Here is a 16,165-nt window from a genome sequence, read left to right as displayed (position 1 = left end):
CTCTTTTTCCCTATTCCGACCTGTAGATTTAACGCCAGCACAGGGTGGCGCACCCTACCTCCTTCCACCTTCACGCACCAGCCAGGAGGCGACGCGTGTGCGCGCTCCTCCCCTAGGCGGGAGCGCGGCCCAAGCGCCTGCAGACTGCGCCTGCGCAGCCCCGCTCACACCCACCGCCCCCCCCCCGCACCTCCTTCCCCCTTCGCCCCGCCCCGTTCCCACTTTTGCTGCCGCTAGGGGTAGCGGCGGCTGCTGCTTCCCGGGAGCGTGGTTTCTTTGAGGGCTCGGGAACCCTACAGCGTGGGGACGTGGGGAGGCTAGAGGGTGAGAAAGCCGGCGGGAGAGGAGGGCGGCGCTGGAGGAGGGCGGCGCGTGGCTGACTCATCCCTCTTGAAGATCATACTGGCAGAGACACACACTCGCCCGCCCCGCCCGCCCGCGCCGCTCCACCTTAGCCGGGAGGCGCCCGCCCGCACCGCCCGCCCGCCCTCTGCGGGCGCTGTCCGGGCCCGGCTGTCTCAGAGAAAGTTTTTGCCATCGGAGGGGCCGGAGCCGCAGCGGGCCTTTTGGAAGGGAAGGGGGACGGAACAGAAGGCGAGAGCCGCTCGGGCCCGCGGAGTGCATGGTGCCCGGCGCCTCGGCTGCCTGGCAGGAGGACCTCGGGGCGGGGTCGAGCTGAGCCCAGCTCCTTCTTCTCCCCTCAGCCGCCCCAGAAACCGCCCTCTCGGACGGCCGCGGGGGTTCCCGCTCCTCAGCTCGCCATGTCTCGGCTGCTGCCGCTGCTGAGGAGCCGGACCGCGCGCAGCCTGAGGCCGGGCCCGGCCGCTGCCGCCGCCGCTGCCGCCGCCGCGCCCCGCCCGCCGTCCTGGTGCTGCTGCGGGCGGGGGCTGCTAGGGCTCGCGTCCCCCGGAGGCTTCCCGGGCGGCCCCCGGCGGCTGGGCACGCACCCCAAGAAGGAGCCCATGGAGGCGCTGAACACGGCGCAGGGCGCGCGCGACTTCATCTACAGCCTGCACTCCACGGAGAGGAGCTGCCTGCTCAAAGAGCTGCACCGCTTCGAGTCCATTGCCATTGCCCAAGGTAAGGGGGGACCGGTGGTGGGGAGCCCGGAGACTCCGGCGCCCTCCTCTTCCCGCCAGCCTACCTGGAGCCCTCCCCGGCTCAGGATCTTGGACCCCCGCTGCCGCCCCCCTTCCGCCCCCCTCGCTTGTCTGGCCCCACGCCTGGGACGGCTGGGGGCGGGGAGACTTTCCGCCGCCCGAATTTCCCCCAGGTAGGAAATTTCCAGCAGGTAGGACGGGCGCGGGTCGTGCCAGGCAGCCGAGGCCAGCGCCTGGCTACTTCCTCCCCAGCCTCAGAGTCCGGAGCTTCGGCCTAAAATGCCAGTTAACACTGTTGGGATTGTGTTTTGATTTGCCCTGTGCCTCCCCTCCCCAACCCTCCTGTCCCTTAGCCCTTGCTGCTTTCTTGCGAGCGTGCACCTGCATGCTGTGCCTGCTCCCAGAAAGTGCTACAAACCCGCCTGGCAGGAAGAAACTTTTTGAACGGTTATCAAATGAAGATGTATGGGTGGGTAGCCAAAAGAAGGCGTGTAGCTTCAAAAGTCAGGGATGCTCTCAGCTGCTTGTTTCCGCACACCTCTGGTTGCGTTCATTTCAGCAGCCAAAGGAAACATTTTCCCCAGAAATGGAAAGATAGATTCAAGTTAAACTCCAGTTTTGGTTTTTCCCAGAGGTTGAAAGAATGAAATAAGGAGGTGTATTTTTTGGAAATCTGCGGCTCTGCAGTAGAAGTCAGACTTGTGCTCAAAAATAATTTGGAACGATGAAAGCAAAACAATTTTTAAGCTGGCATGTTAAAATAGGGTATTTCTAAAAGAAGTCCAGAATGGGGTAGGTCAGAATTTGAGTCTAGGTGAAAAGCCTAAAAGTTCAGAAAATAAAAAGGATGAAAGGAGCAGACGACTAAAGTGGATGTCTTAAAATATTTCTGCCACTTAAATACAGTTATGTAAACAAAACACATTGCTTCAGTTTGTATTACATTCTGATGTGTTTGAAAGTTTTAAAAAAGTTTACTTCCCCCTCTAAACTTGGTAGGTACATAAACATCTCATAGATTCCAAAGTGTAGAGCACATTGATTTAGATCCTGGCATTTGATTTGCCAGACTTGAAAGTATATCTTTAGCTGATGTGCAGGAATGGAGGAAAGAATTATCTACCTCATGTAAGCATGACGTTATCTGTACTACTTCAGAAACTTGTTTTAGTTGTGGGTTTTAATCACATTTTTTCCCTCTCGGTTCAGGGAATTGTGGACCAATTTACAGTGGTCGATTGATTCCAGACATTGTTTACCCACAGTGCTTTTACAGGAAAATGTAACATCAGATTAATTCCATTATTCAATATGTAATCATGATGTTATATGGAATCATAAACACTAGCACATTTATAATCTATGTGTGCGCTCAGTATGCAGTTCAAAAATAGTCAATTCTGAAAATATGCTTTGAAAATCATATAGTCGGTCATGTACTAGAACATTAACTTTTGAACCTTTCTCCACTGACACGACTATTTGAACACACATTTTACCTTTTCCAAGTAATTTCTTGGAAATTCTACATTGCCAACAAGTTACAAGATTGGAAGGCCCTATGAGTATAGTTTCATGGCAGTTCTTGAAAATCATGTCCTGCAAGGTGACTGAATAATTTTTTTCTCATACATTATTATTTTTGTACATGCCAGCAGTATTGCAGTAGCAATGCTACATTTCCTAATAAAGATAATATTTTTAAATTTAACATGGTTTTAAGTATTCTGAAAAGGACCTAAACACTTTAGTCAATGGAGATCGTTAGCATCAATTAAAGTTAGTTATGTTACTAATATGAGAGAGAAATTAGTAATTTAAATTGTTTTCTTTGCTCAGGAGAAACAGTCGATGATATTTGAAACAATGGTTAGTCAGATGCTTATCTCTCTTGTTTATAAGCTAAAGAACATCAAAGTTTAAATCAGCTATTTTTGCTGATGTTGATGACAAAATGATTGTCCTATGAATCAAATGACACAGATGCTGCTGCTTTGTTAGTATAGTCTTGGTGTTCACTTATTTTCAGTATCAATACATGGAGTTATTATGGAGATAACTAGGATCATCACTTAGGAAATTACCTTATTCATTAATCATTTAAGGTAAAAGGGATTTTATTATGTTGGGAATGCATACAGCTCATTCCATTGCTGAAATCAACATTTTTTTTTTCCAGTCAGATAAATGGAAAACTCCCGTGTTTTTTCTTATTGTTGCTTTTCAAATAATGTTTTCAAGTACTCAACCAATGTATTAAATTTGTATGAACTAAGTGTACTTTCTAACAAAATTAATTCCATTAAAAGAGCTATTTCTTGCCATACGAAATCTTATGTGTCTTTAGAAAAGGTGCTTGTATAAACTAATGAAGTGTTTTGGATTTGGTATGGAAATGTTACTGAAAAAATATCATCCATGCTTTGATACGGCAGTGGAATGTGCTGTTGAAATTTGGCACATTTGCCCTTATCTTTCTTATATGTTTATCAGTAGGCATGTGATATAATCTGTGATGAGGTAAAGCTTTGGAATCAGTTTGTAATAGATAAGGCAGACCTTGTGGGATGTCTTATCATAGTTAAATAGAATATTGTGATTTTTAAAATTACAAACTGATTCTTCCCCAATTTTAAAAAAAGTTGAGGTTGCGCCTTGAATTTACCTGCTCAGCCTGATCGCTCTTCTTCCAGAAACAGACCATATTCTGCTGATAGAGCATTATTCATGTTTTTACAAGCAGTACTGGCAAGCTGACATTATTACAGTTGCCTTTCAATGTTAGCCAAAAATTTTAAAACAAATTTTCTTCCCAATTTTTGTAATTAATATTTCCATTTATAATTATTTTTGAAAGCTTTTAAAATATCGCAATTTGGTATTGAAAGATTGACAGTGCTCATTGTATTAGTTATCCATTGTGGTATAACAAATTATCCTAAAACACAGTGGCTTAAAACAAGCATGTATTAGCTCCTAATTTCTGAGGCTCACAAATCCTGTAGCATCTTAGTTGAGTATTTCTGGCCCAGGATCTTATGAAGTTGAAATGAAGCTCTCAGCTGGGGTGGCATCATCTGAAGTCTTGACTGGGGCTGGAGGATCCATTTCCAAGAAGTCTCACTCACATGGCTGTTGACTGGATGTCTCAATTCCCTCCCCTGTGTTCCTTCACAGGGCTGCCTGAGTATTCTCAGAGTTTCCTCTAGAGCAAGTGATGAGAGAGCAAGAGAGAGCGAGTGTGTTTGCAAGACAGCACCTGTGAGCACCTAAGCTGGAAGCCACAGACTTTTATAACGCAGTCTTAAAAGTGATAGTCCATCTCTTTTGTCCTGACACATTGTGGGAGAGTACTACACAAGATGTGAATACGAGGGAGTGGGAATCATTGGGGGTACATCTTGGAGGCTGGCTTCCACACTTTAAGGTGGTGTAATTAACGCTCGTCAGAGAGTTACACAGGGAGACAAGAACTGGTGTTGGAGAGGTACAATGAGAGATATGTTTTGAAAAAAAGAGCCTCTTAGGGAATATTTTTGTTATAATATGTATACTTAAGATATTTTAAAAATGAGATTCTTTTTACATATAGCAAATAAAATATGTATTGTGGTGAACAGAGCAGTTTTTCTATCAATGTTGTATCTTAATTAGCTTGCATTTTTTGGTTCCTCTGTATGAGTGGTAATTGTGTGCTTTTGACATTTTTTACCATTTAGCTACATCTGTATACATTAACCAAATAATTCTAAACTTTAATCTTGTAGTCTCCCAGTTTTTGTGATTGTTTAAGGTAGGGTGAAGAGCTTTGTTTTGAGAACTTGCCATATAGCATAAGAGGACTTTGACAAAATGAAAGACTGGAAGATAAAGAGCTTATACTAAATTGAATATCTAGAACACTTAAAAATAAATTAGGATTTCTTATGGAATCCCTGTTCACTAGAGATCTTGGACCTTTAACAAGATTATCCTCATTTTTTTTCAGCCCATTGCTCAGGATTATGTGAGAAAATAGAAATTCTTTATTTTTTATTTTTTTATTTTTTGAGACAGAGTCTCACTCTGTTGCCCAGGGTGGAGTGCAGTGGTGCAATCTCGGCTCAGTGCACCTGCGTCTCCCGGGTTCAAGCTGGGATTGCAGACGTGCACCACTGCGCCTGGCTAAGTTTTGTATTATTAGTGGAGGTGAGGTTTCACCATCTTGGCCAGGTTCGTCTCGAACTCCTGACCTCAGGTGACTTGCTCAGCTTAGCCTTCCAAAGTGCCGGGATTACAGTCGTGAGCACCGCGCCTAGCCGAAAATATAAATTATTTTAAGCTGTTAGCCTCTGGAATGGATTGAGAATAGTTTGCTTTTGTCCCATAAGAAAAAGGGCGAGAAAAACATTTTATACTCCAAATTAAGATACGTGAATAAAGATATTTCAGTGCCTTTGTTGAGATAGTAAAAAGGAAAAAGGGAAGTATAGCTCCACCTAGGCCCGGCAAGAGGGGAAGAACAAGGACGTGGATAAGAATTATGAATTGAGGCAAGAGGAGTGAGAGATCTCTGATGAGCCATGGGCTTCTATAAGTTGAGTTAGGCTCAGTTAAATGAAGCTTTGCTACAATCAGTTATTTTACCAGTATGGAAAGAACCTAATTACAGTAGTATATTCCAGCAAACTTAATTCTGAGTTCTTTAGAGTTACTGGGTATGTTGGATTGGTCTTATTACCAGGGATTACTGCCAGTAGAAGACAGATAATCAAGTAAAGTTTTTTTTTTTCCATTATAAAAGGCATATATGCTATTTAACAATGTTTAATCATCACTTACATATAACTGATGTCCAGAGTTATATGTGACTTCAAATAACAACCCTTCTATTATATCTCATGATTTTGTGGATCAAGAATATAGGCAGTTGCAGGTAGAGAGTTCATAGGAAATAAAAAAAACAAAAGAAAAAAGGATATAGGCAGGGCTCAGCTGGATGCTGTTTCTTATGGCCTTTATGGAGGTCATTACATAAAGTTTGGCTGGCTGATGGTCTGGTCAGAAGGTCCAACATCGGTTTATTTACATGTCTGGCACTTTGGTAGAGATGACTGGAGGGCTGGACTCAACTGGAACTGTTGACCCAAGGAGATGGATATGGCCTCATCAGCATGACAGTGTTAGCATGGTTGTAATACTTAGGTCAGGGCTCCTAGAGAAAATGTTCCAAGGGGGCTGGGTCGAAGCTGTAAGACTTTGTATTCGTTTTCTTTCTTTTTTTTGAGACGGAGTCTCGTGCTGTCACTCAGTCTGGAGTGCAGTGGTGTGATCTCGGTTCACTGCAACCTCTGCCTCCTGGGTTCAAGTGATTCTTTTGCTTCAGCCTCCCGAGTAGCTGGGACTACAGGTGCACGCCACCATGCTTGGCTAATTTTTGTATTTTTAGTAGAGATGGGGTTTCGCCATGTTGGCCAGGCTGGTCTAGAACTCCTGACCTCAGGTAATCTGCCCGCCTTGGCCTCCCAAAGTGCTAGGATTACAGGCGTGAGTCACCACGCCCGGCGTGTATTAGTTTTCTATTGCTGCTGTAACACCACAAATACAGTGGCATAAAACAGCGTACTCTTGTAGAGTTCTCCAAGTTCAAAGTCCAAAATAAGTCTTAAGGGACTAAAATCAAAGTGTCAGCGAGGTTCTGTCCTTCTAGAGAGTCCAGGGGAGAGTATGTTCTTTGCTTCTTTCATCTTTTGGGATTCCTTAGTTCCTGGACACATCACTAAAACCTCTGCTCCCTCATTGACCTTTTTGCCTCCCTATTATAAGAACCCTCATGATTATATTTAGGTTTTACCTGGATAATCCAGGATAATCTCACTCTCTCAAAATCCTTAATTTAATTACATTTGCAAAATTCTTTTTGCCATATAATGTAACATATTTACAGGTTAGGGAATTAGAATGTGGGTATCTTTGGGGGCCATTATTCATCCTACCACAGACTTGTTATGACCCAGCTTTCGAAGTTCCAGGACATTATTTCTGCTGCATGTAATTGGTCAAGCAAATCACTAAAACCAGTTCAGATTCAAGGGAAGGGAAATTAAAAGGAGGACAGAAAGGCGATTCCTTATGTATCAGACTCTTCACCTCTCTATTAAATAAACTTTTGGGTAATTGTTTTCCTTGATTGTGTTGTCTCTTCACTTCTCAGTTCTTGACTAAATTCTAAATATTAGAAATTTGGGAAATACGGCTTCCAGGTAAGTCAAACACTTATATCTATAGTTTAATTTACCAGTATTAATTTGCTGTTTTTCACCTTAATAGTCATTTATTGCCTATTTTTTGTGACAAAAAAATTTGTGGATAGGAAAATTGAAGTAATATAAAGTCAGCAATTTATAGGGTCACCCAGAGGGTCAGGTGGAACTACAGATCATGATCTTGAAAGTTTGGGATGATGTGATATTTTGCCATTATTAGTGGAGATTGTTTTCATTTTTCTAAAAATAGTGATGAGATTGCATAACCACACTCTTGTCTGGTTTCCTTTGGTGTGTTTGGGTATAAAATAACTTGAACAAATAGGGACTAAATCCTTGAGTGTAGATTTTATTAGCATCTTACCCAAGTCATCTGAATTAGTTAGTATGTAGCTTTATAGGACTCTAGCCTTACCTTTGACTCACAGGTTTATGTCTTCTTTAAGTAAAGGAAAACACATAAAAACAAGTAGTTATATATTAAAATTACCTCAGACAGACAATAAGAGGTAAGAGTAAATAAGAGGTTCTTGTAGATAAAAGACTGTAGGTAACAAAATCGTTTCTCCTAAGCTCTGAGACATTTACTTTGATTGCTTTTGATGATAAAATATTTGAACATGTTGCATTTTTTATCTGCCTTAGTAAAAATATAATGAGCATAATTTAGCTTCTACCAGATGTCGGAGTCCTTATATACTATATTTTAATACAATAAGTTTCTTTGGGGCTACTTCTATTTGTAGACATGCTAGTCATTACACCAAATGCCTCCAGAACACTGCTGTTTCAGTTGGCATGCTTTGTAGACTGCGTCACAGTGGTAGTGAAATGTGTTGGGCTTAGTCTGCCCCTCCCTCCTCCTCAGTGCTCTCAGACTTTTCTACTCTGTTCTCATTCATTCCTTGTAGTTATGGTAAACTCTTTACTGCTGTGTAAGGAGGTCTGCTTTCATGGCATCCTGTTATTGTTTCTAAAGTCTGCTTTTACTTCTACCAATTGTCACTCTTCCATTGTGTTTAATTTTCTTCTTTTTCTTTTCTGTCTCTTTTTGCTTCCTCCCTCTGCTTTTCAGTAGGGTTTAATCCTGAGAGACATTTTAAGGATCACTGTTCTCTTTGTGTTTTCAGCTAACTAGTTGCATCTATCACATTATTCTTGATTTTTGACTCTTTAGCTCTTGCACTAAAGATCTTTCTTTTGATAATATCCCTCATAATAGGTTTTATAGTAGATTCTACTGCAAAGGCTATGGTTGCACAACAAAATCCTTTAAATTTTCTTACTAAAGTTGTACTAGATAATAGAATTGCTTTAGATTACCTACTGGCTAAATGGGGAAGAATCTGTGCAGTTGTTGACACTTCTTGTTGTATGTGGATGAATATATCAGTTATTATGGAGATTCAGTTGTAGGGGATTAATGAACAGGCTGCTGGGCTGAAAATGCACCAGAATTAAGCAGTTAACTGTGGAAATGACTTAAAATTGTCATGGTTAAAGACACAGTTGACAAGAAAATTTGGTTATTTCTGTGACTTACAATAATTAATTTAAATAATCACCATAATTAGGACTGATAACATACCAAGACACTCCAGAATTTTAGGAGGCTCATGCAATTTTGGAATATGTATTAGTAACATATCCATAAACTATAACTCAAAGAATGTTAAACATCATTTCTTATTTGACAGTGACTCCCATGTAATTTAACTTACCAGATAAGCTTGTTTATTATCTCTCTTTTGGATGCTGCAAGGACCCTCTGTGTAACGTACCAGAGTTAGTTTGAGGTCAAAAGACTTAACTTTGAATTTGAAATTTGATTTTGGAAGTGCATCAAATTTGTCAAAGATTTAAAGCACTTAATCAAAATAGGATCAAAGATCACTGTAAAATAATTGTCATACTTTTAGCCAAAGTGGTAATTAAAAGGTTTTTAAAAGCAAAACCCTTTATTCTTTGATAGAGGAGGGACTCCGTTTTCCACACAATCAGAAATCCTAGGAAAGATAGCATGAGATGGAATCTGTTTCTCCTCTCCCCTCTTTCTTTTTTTGCAGTTTACTTAAAGGTAAACAAGCATATTTGCTCCTTCTTCTTAATACTACACAAAATTGTTGTTCAAAAGAGAAAACCAAATTTTACTACTTTTTTTTTTTTTTATACTTTAAGTTCTAGGATACATGTGCACAACATACAGATTTGTTACATTTGTATACATGTGCCATGTTGGTGTGCTGCACCCATTAACTCGTCATTTACATTAGGTATATCTCCTAATGCTATCCCTTCCCCTTCCCCCCACCCCACGACAGGCCCTGGTGTATGATGTTCCCCATCCTGTGTCCAAGTGTTCTTACTGTTCAGTTCCCACCTACGAGTGAGAACATGCTGTGTTTGGTTTTCTGTCCTTGTGATAGTTTGCTCAGAATGATGGTTTCCAGTTTCATCCATGTCCCTACAAAGGACATGAACTCTTCCTTTTTTATGGCTGCATAGCATTCCATGGTGTATATATGCCACATTTTCTTAATCCAGTCTATCGTTGATGGGCATTTGGGTTGGTTCCAAGTCTTTGCTATTGTGAATAGTGCCGCAGTAAACATGTGTGTGTGTGTCTTTATAGCAGCATGATTTATAGTCCTTTGGGTATATCCCCAGTAATGGGATGGCTAGGTCAAATGGTAGTTCTAGTTCTAGATCCTTGAGGAATCGCCACACTGTCTTCCACAATGGTTGAACTACTTTACAGTCCCACCAACAGTGTAAAAGTGTTCCTATTTTTCTGCATCCTCTCCAGCATTTGTTTCCTGACTTTTTAATGATCGCCATTCTAACTGGTGTGAGATGGTATCTCATTGTGGCTTTGATTTGCATTTCTCTGATGACCAGTGATGATGAGCCTTTTTTCGTGTGTCTGTTGGCTGCATAAATGTCTTCTTTTGAGAAATGTCTGTTCATATCCTTTGCCCACTTTTTGATGGGGTTGTTTGATTTTTAAGTTCTTTGTAGATTCTGGATATTAGCCCTTGGTCAGATGAGTAGATTGCAAAAACTTTCTCCCGTTCTGTAGGTTGCCTGTTCACTCTGATGATAATTTCTTTTGCTGTGCAGAAGCTCTTTAGTGTAATTAGATCCCATTTCTCAATTTTGGCTTTGCCCTTGCTTTTGGTGTTTTAGACATGAAGTCCTTGCCCATGCCTATGTCCTGAATGATATTGCCTAGGTTTTGTTCTAGGGTTTTTATGGTTTTCGGTCTAATATTTAAGTCTTTAATCCATCTTGAGTTAATTTTTGTATAAGGTCTAAGGAAGGGATCCAGTTTCAGCTTTCTACATATGGCTAGCCAGTTTTCCTAGCACCATTAAATAGGGAATCCTTTCCCCATTTCTTGTTTTTGTCAGGTTTGTCAAAGATCAGATGGTTGTAGATGTGTGGTATTATTTCTGACGGCTCTCTTCTGTTCCATTGGTCTATATCTCTGTTTTGGTACCAGTACCATGCTGTTTTTATTACTGTAGTCTTGTAGTATAGTTTGAAGTCAGGTAGGGCGACACCTCCAGCTTTGTTCTTTTGGCTTAGAATTGTCTTGGCAATGCAACCTCTTTTTGGTCCCATATGAACTTTAAAGTAGTTTTTTTCCAATTCCATGAAAAAAGTCATTGGTAGCTTGATGGGGTGGCATTGAATCTATAAATTACCTTGGACAGTGTGGCCATTTTCATGATATTGATTCTTCCTATCCATGAGCGTGGAATATTCTTCCATTTGTTTGTGTCCTCTTTCATTTCGTTGAGCAGTGGTTTGTAGTTGTCCTTGAAGAAGTCCTTCACATCCCTTGTAAGTTGGATTCCTAGGTATTTTATTCTCTTTGAAGCAATTGTGAATGGGAGTTCACTCATGACTTGGCTCTCTGTTTGTCTGTTATTGGTGTATAGGAATGCTTGTGATTTTTGCACATTGATTTTGTATCCTGAGACTTTGCTGAAGTTGCTTATCAGCTTAAGGAAATTTTGTGCTGAGACGATGGGGTTTTCTAGATATATAATCATGTCATCTGCAAATAGGGACAATTTGACTTCCTCTTTTCCTAATTGAATACCCTTTATTTCTTTCTCCTGCCTGATTGCCCTGGCCAGAACTTCCAACACTGTGTTGAATAGGAGGGTTGAGAGAGGGCATCCCTGTCTTGTGCCAGTTTTCAAAGGGAATGCTTCCAGTTTTTGCCCATTCAGTCTGATATTGGCTGTGGGTTTGTCATAAATAGCTGTTATTATTTTGAGATATGTCCCATCAATACCTAATTTATTGAGAGTTTTTAGCATGAAGAGTTGTTGAATTTTGTCGAACGCCTTTTCTGCATCTATTGAGATAATCAAGTGGTATTTCTCTTTGGTTCTGTTTATATGCTGGATTGCGTTTATTGATTTGCGTATGTTGAACCAGCCTTGCATCCCAGGATGAAGCCCACTTGATCATAGTGGATAAACTTTTTGATGTACTGCTGGATTCAGTTTGCCAGTATTTTATTGAGGATTTTTGCATCGATGTTCATCAGGGATGATGGTCTAAAATTCTCTTTTTTTGTTGTGTCTCTGCCAGGCTTTGGTATCAGGATGATGCTGGCCTCATAAAATGAGTTAGGAAGGATTCCCTCTTTTTCTATTGATTGGAATAGTTTCAGAAGGAATGGTACCAGCTCCTTTTTGTACCTCTGGGGTACAATTTGACTGTGAATCCATCTGTTCCTGGACTTTTTTTGGTTGGTAGGCTATTAATTATTGCCTCAATTTCAGAGTCTGTTATTGGTCTATTCAGGGATTCAACTTCTTCCTAGTTTAGTCTTGGGAGGGTGTATGTGTCCAGGAATTTATACATTTCTTCTGGATTTTCTAGTTTATTTGCATAGAGATGTTTATAGTATTCTTTGATGGTAGTTTGTATATCTGTGGGATCGGTGGTGATACCCCCTTTATCATTTTTGATTGTGTCTATTTCATTCTTCTCTCTTTTCTTCATTAGCCTTGCTAACCAGCTCCTGGATTTGTTGATGTTTTGAAGGTTTTTTTGTGTCTCTATCTCCTTCAGTTCTGCTCTGATCTTAGTTATTTCTTGCCTTCTGCTAGCTTTTGAATGTGTTTGTTCCTGCTTCTCTAGTTCTTTTAATTGTGATGTTAGGGTGTCAATTTTAGATCTTTCCTGCTTTCTTTTCTGGGCATTTAGTGCTATAAATTTCCCTCTACACACTGCTTTAAATGTGCCCCAGAGATTCTGGTATGTTGTATCTTTGTTCTCATTGGTTTCAAAGAACATCTCTATTTCTGCCTTCATTTCGTTATGTACCCAGTACTTATTCAGGAGCAGGTTGTTCAGTTTCCATGTAGTTGAGCGGTTTTCAGTGAGTTTGTTAATCCTGAGTTCTAGTTTGATTGCACTGTGGTCTGAGAGACAGTTTGTTATATTATAATTTCTGTTCTTGTACATTTGCTGAGGAATGCTTTACTTCCAATTATGTGGTCAATTTTGGAATAAGTGCAATGTGATGCTGAGAAGAATGTATATTCTATTGATTTGGGGTGGAGAGTTCTGTAGATGTCTATTAGGTCTGCTTGGTGCAGAGCTGAGTTCAATTCCTGGATATCCTTGTTAACTTTCTGTCTCGTGGATCTGTCTGATGTTGACAGTGGGGTGTTAAAGTCTCCCATTATAATTCTGTGGGAGTCTAAGTCTTTTTGTAAATCTCTAAGGACTTGCTTTATGAATCTGGGTGCTCCTGTATTGGGTGCATATATATTTAGGGTAGTTAGCTCTTCTTGTTGAATTGATCCATTTATCATTATGTAATGGTCTTCTTTGTCTCTTCTGATCTTTGTTGATTTAAAGTCTGTTTTATCAAAGACTAGGATTGCAACCCCTGCTTTTTTTTTTTTGTTTTCCATTTTCTTGGTAGATCTTCCTCCATCCCTTTATTTTGAGCCTGTGTGCATCTCTGCATGTGAGATGGGTCTCCTGAATACAGCACACTGATGGGTCTTGACTCTTTATCCAGTTTGCCAGTCTGTGTCTTTTAATTGGAGCATTTAGCCCATTTACATTTCAGGTTAATATTGTTATGTGTGAATTCGATCCTGTCATTATGATGTTAGCTGGTTATTTTGCTCGTTAGTTGAGGCAGTTTCTTCCTAGCACTGATGGTCTTTACATTTTGGTATGTTTTTGCAGTGGCTGGTACTGGTTGTTCCTTTCCATGTTTAGTGCTTCCTTCAGGAGCTCTTGTAAGGCAGGCCTGGTGGTGACAAACTCTTAGCATTTGCTTGTCTATAAAGGATTTTATTTCTCCTTCACTTATGAAGCTTAGTTTGGCTGGGTGTGAAATTCTGGGTTGAAAATTCTTTTCTTTAAGAATGTTGAATATTGGCCCCCACTCTCTTCTGGCTTGTAGAGTTTCTGCCGAGAGATCTGTTGTTACTCTGATGAGCTTCCTTTTGTGGGTAACCCGACCTTTCTCTCTGGCTGCCCTTAACAATTTTTCCATCATTTCAACTTTGGTGAATCTGACAGTTATGTGTCTTGGAGTTGCTTTTCTCAAGGAGTATCTTTGTGGCATTCTCTGTATTTCCTGAATTTGAATGTTGGCCTGCCTTGCTAGGTTGTGGAGGTTCTCCTGGATAATATCCTGAAGAATGTTTTCCAACTTGGTTCCATTCTCCCTGTCACTTTCAGGTACACCCATCAGATGTAGATTTGATCTTTTCGCATAATCCCATATTTCTTGGAAGCTTTGTTCTTTCTTTTTACTCTTTTTTCTATAAACTTCTGGCTTCATTTCATTCATTTGATCTTCAACCACTGATACCCTTTCTTCCAGTTGATCAAATCGGCTACTGAAGCTTGTGCATGCATCATGTAGTTCTCCTGCCATGGTTTTCAGCTCCATCAGGTCATTTAAGGACTTCTCTATGGTGTTTATTCTAGTTGGCCATTCATCTAATCTTTTTTCAAGGTTTTTAGCTTCTTTGTGACGAGTTTGAACATTCTCCTTTAGCTCGGAGAAGTTTGTTATTACTGATTGTCTGAAGCCTTCTTCTCTCCACTCGTCAAAGTCTTTCTCCATCCAGCTTTGTTCCATTGCTGGCGAGGAGCTATGTTACTTTGGAGGAGAAGAGGCGCTCTGATTTTTGGAATTTTCAGCTTTTCTCCTCTGGTTTCTCCCCATCTTTGTGGTTTTATCTACCTTTGGTCTTTGATGATGATGACTTACAGATGGGGTTTTGGTGTGGATGTCCTTTCTGTTTGTTAGTTTTCCTTCTAACAGTCAGGACCCTCAGCTGCAGGTCTGTTGGAGTTTGCTGGAGGTCCACTCCAGACCGTGTTTGCCTGGGTATCACCAGCCGAGGCTGCAGACCAGCAAATATTGCAGAATGGCAAATGTTGCTGCCTGATCGTTCCTCTGGAGGGTTCATCTCAGAGGGGCACCTGGCCGTATGAGGTGTTAGTTGGCCCCTCCTGGGAGGTGCCTGCCAGTTAGGCTACTCCCGCATCAGGGACCCACTTGAGGAGGCAGTCTGTCCGTTCTCAGATCTCAAACTCTGTGCTGGGAGAACCACTACTCTCTTCAAAGCTGTCAGACAGGGACATTTAAGTCTGTAGAAGTTTCTGTTGCCTTTTGTTCAGCTATGCCCTGGCCCCAGAGTTGGAGTCTACAGAGGCAGGACGGCCTCCTTGAGCTGAGGTGGGCTCCACCCAGTTCAAGCTTCCTGGCTGCTTTGTTTAGGTACTCAAGCCTCAGCAATGGTGGGCACCCCTCCCTCAGCCTCGCTGTTGCCTTGCAGTTTGATCTCAGATTGCTGTGCTAGCAATGAGCAAGGCTCTGTGGGCGTGGGACCCTCCGAGCCAGGCGCAGTATATAATCTACTGGTGTGCCATTTGCTAAGACTGTTGGAAAAGTGCAGTATTAGGGTGGGAGTGATCCAATTTTCCAGGTGCCGTCTGTCACAGCTTCCCTTGGCTAGGAAAGGGAATTCTCTGACCCCTTGAGCTTCTGGTTGAGGCGATGCCTCGCCCTGCTTCGGCTTACACTCCGTGGGCTGTACCCACTGTTCTGTGCCCACTGTCCAACAAGCCCCAGTGAGATGAACCCAGTACCTTAGCTGGAAATGCAAAAATCACCCATCTTCTGCGTTGCTCATGCTGGGAGCTGTAGACTGGAGCTGTTCCTATTCAGTCATCTTGGAACCTCACTCCAAATTTTGCTTTTGTATTAGTGTATTACCGATTCTAAAACTAAAGCTAATTTTAATAAAAGCTTATAAACAAATTGGATTTTCATAAACCTTTTATAATCTCTTAGCATTTTTTCCTTCTTTTTTTTTTTAGACAAGAGTCTTGCACTATCACCAAGGCTCGAGTGCAATGGCATGATCTTGGCTCACTGCAACCTCCGCCTCCTGGGCTCAAGCGATTCTCATGACTAAGCCTCCTGAGTTGCTGGTACTACAGGCATACACTACCACGCCTGGCTGATTTTTGTATTTTTAGTAGAGACAGGGTTTCACTATGTTGGCCTGGCTGGTCTTGAGCTCCTGACCTCAAGTGATCCACCCATTTCTGCCTCCCAAAGTGCTGAGATTACAGGCATGAGCCACTGCACCCAGCCAATGTTTTCTATTTTTCTTTTTCCAGTTTGCTGTATTAATTTAATTTTATCTATATCTTAAAAAAATTCCTTCATTTTGAAACAACCGTTAAATATCTTCTAAGCTAGATAGATGAAATTATTTTTTCTCAGCAAATACACATTTTCATGGTTTTTAC

The 16,165-nt window shown here is 41.4% G+C and overlaps 1 protein-coding gene across 3 annotated transcripts in view; it reads left to right on the top strand.

The window, feature by feature from the left end:
- Positions 1–220: 220 nt before the first annotated feature.
- TMEM65 (transmembrane protein 65) overlaps positions 221–16,165 on the top strand; it is a 61,669-nt gene continuing 45,724 nt past the window's right edge. For all 3 annotated transcript variants that reach the window (XM_001101526.5, XM_015145961.3, XM_077944024.1), the window contains exon 1: positions 221–1,080. In XM_001101526.5, the coding sequence (XP_001101526.2) occupies positions 762–1,080 (319 nt within the window). In that variant the 5' untranslated portion in view covers positions 221–761. The remainder of the gene's footprint in view (positions 1,081–16,165) is intronic.

Source organism: Macaca mulatta, chromosome 8 (genome assembly GCF_049350105.2).
Source record: "Macaca mulatta isolate MMU2019108-1 chromosome 8, T2T-MMU8v2.0, whole genome shotgun sequence".
NCBI classification, from domain to species: Eukaryota; Metazoa; Chordata; class Mammalia; order Primates; family Cercopithecidae; genus Macaca; species Macaca mulatta.
This window is presented reverse-complemented; position numbering and strand designations above follow the sequence as displayed.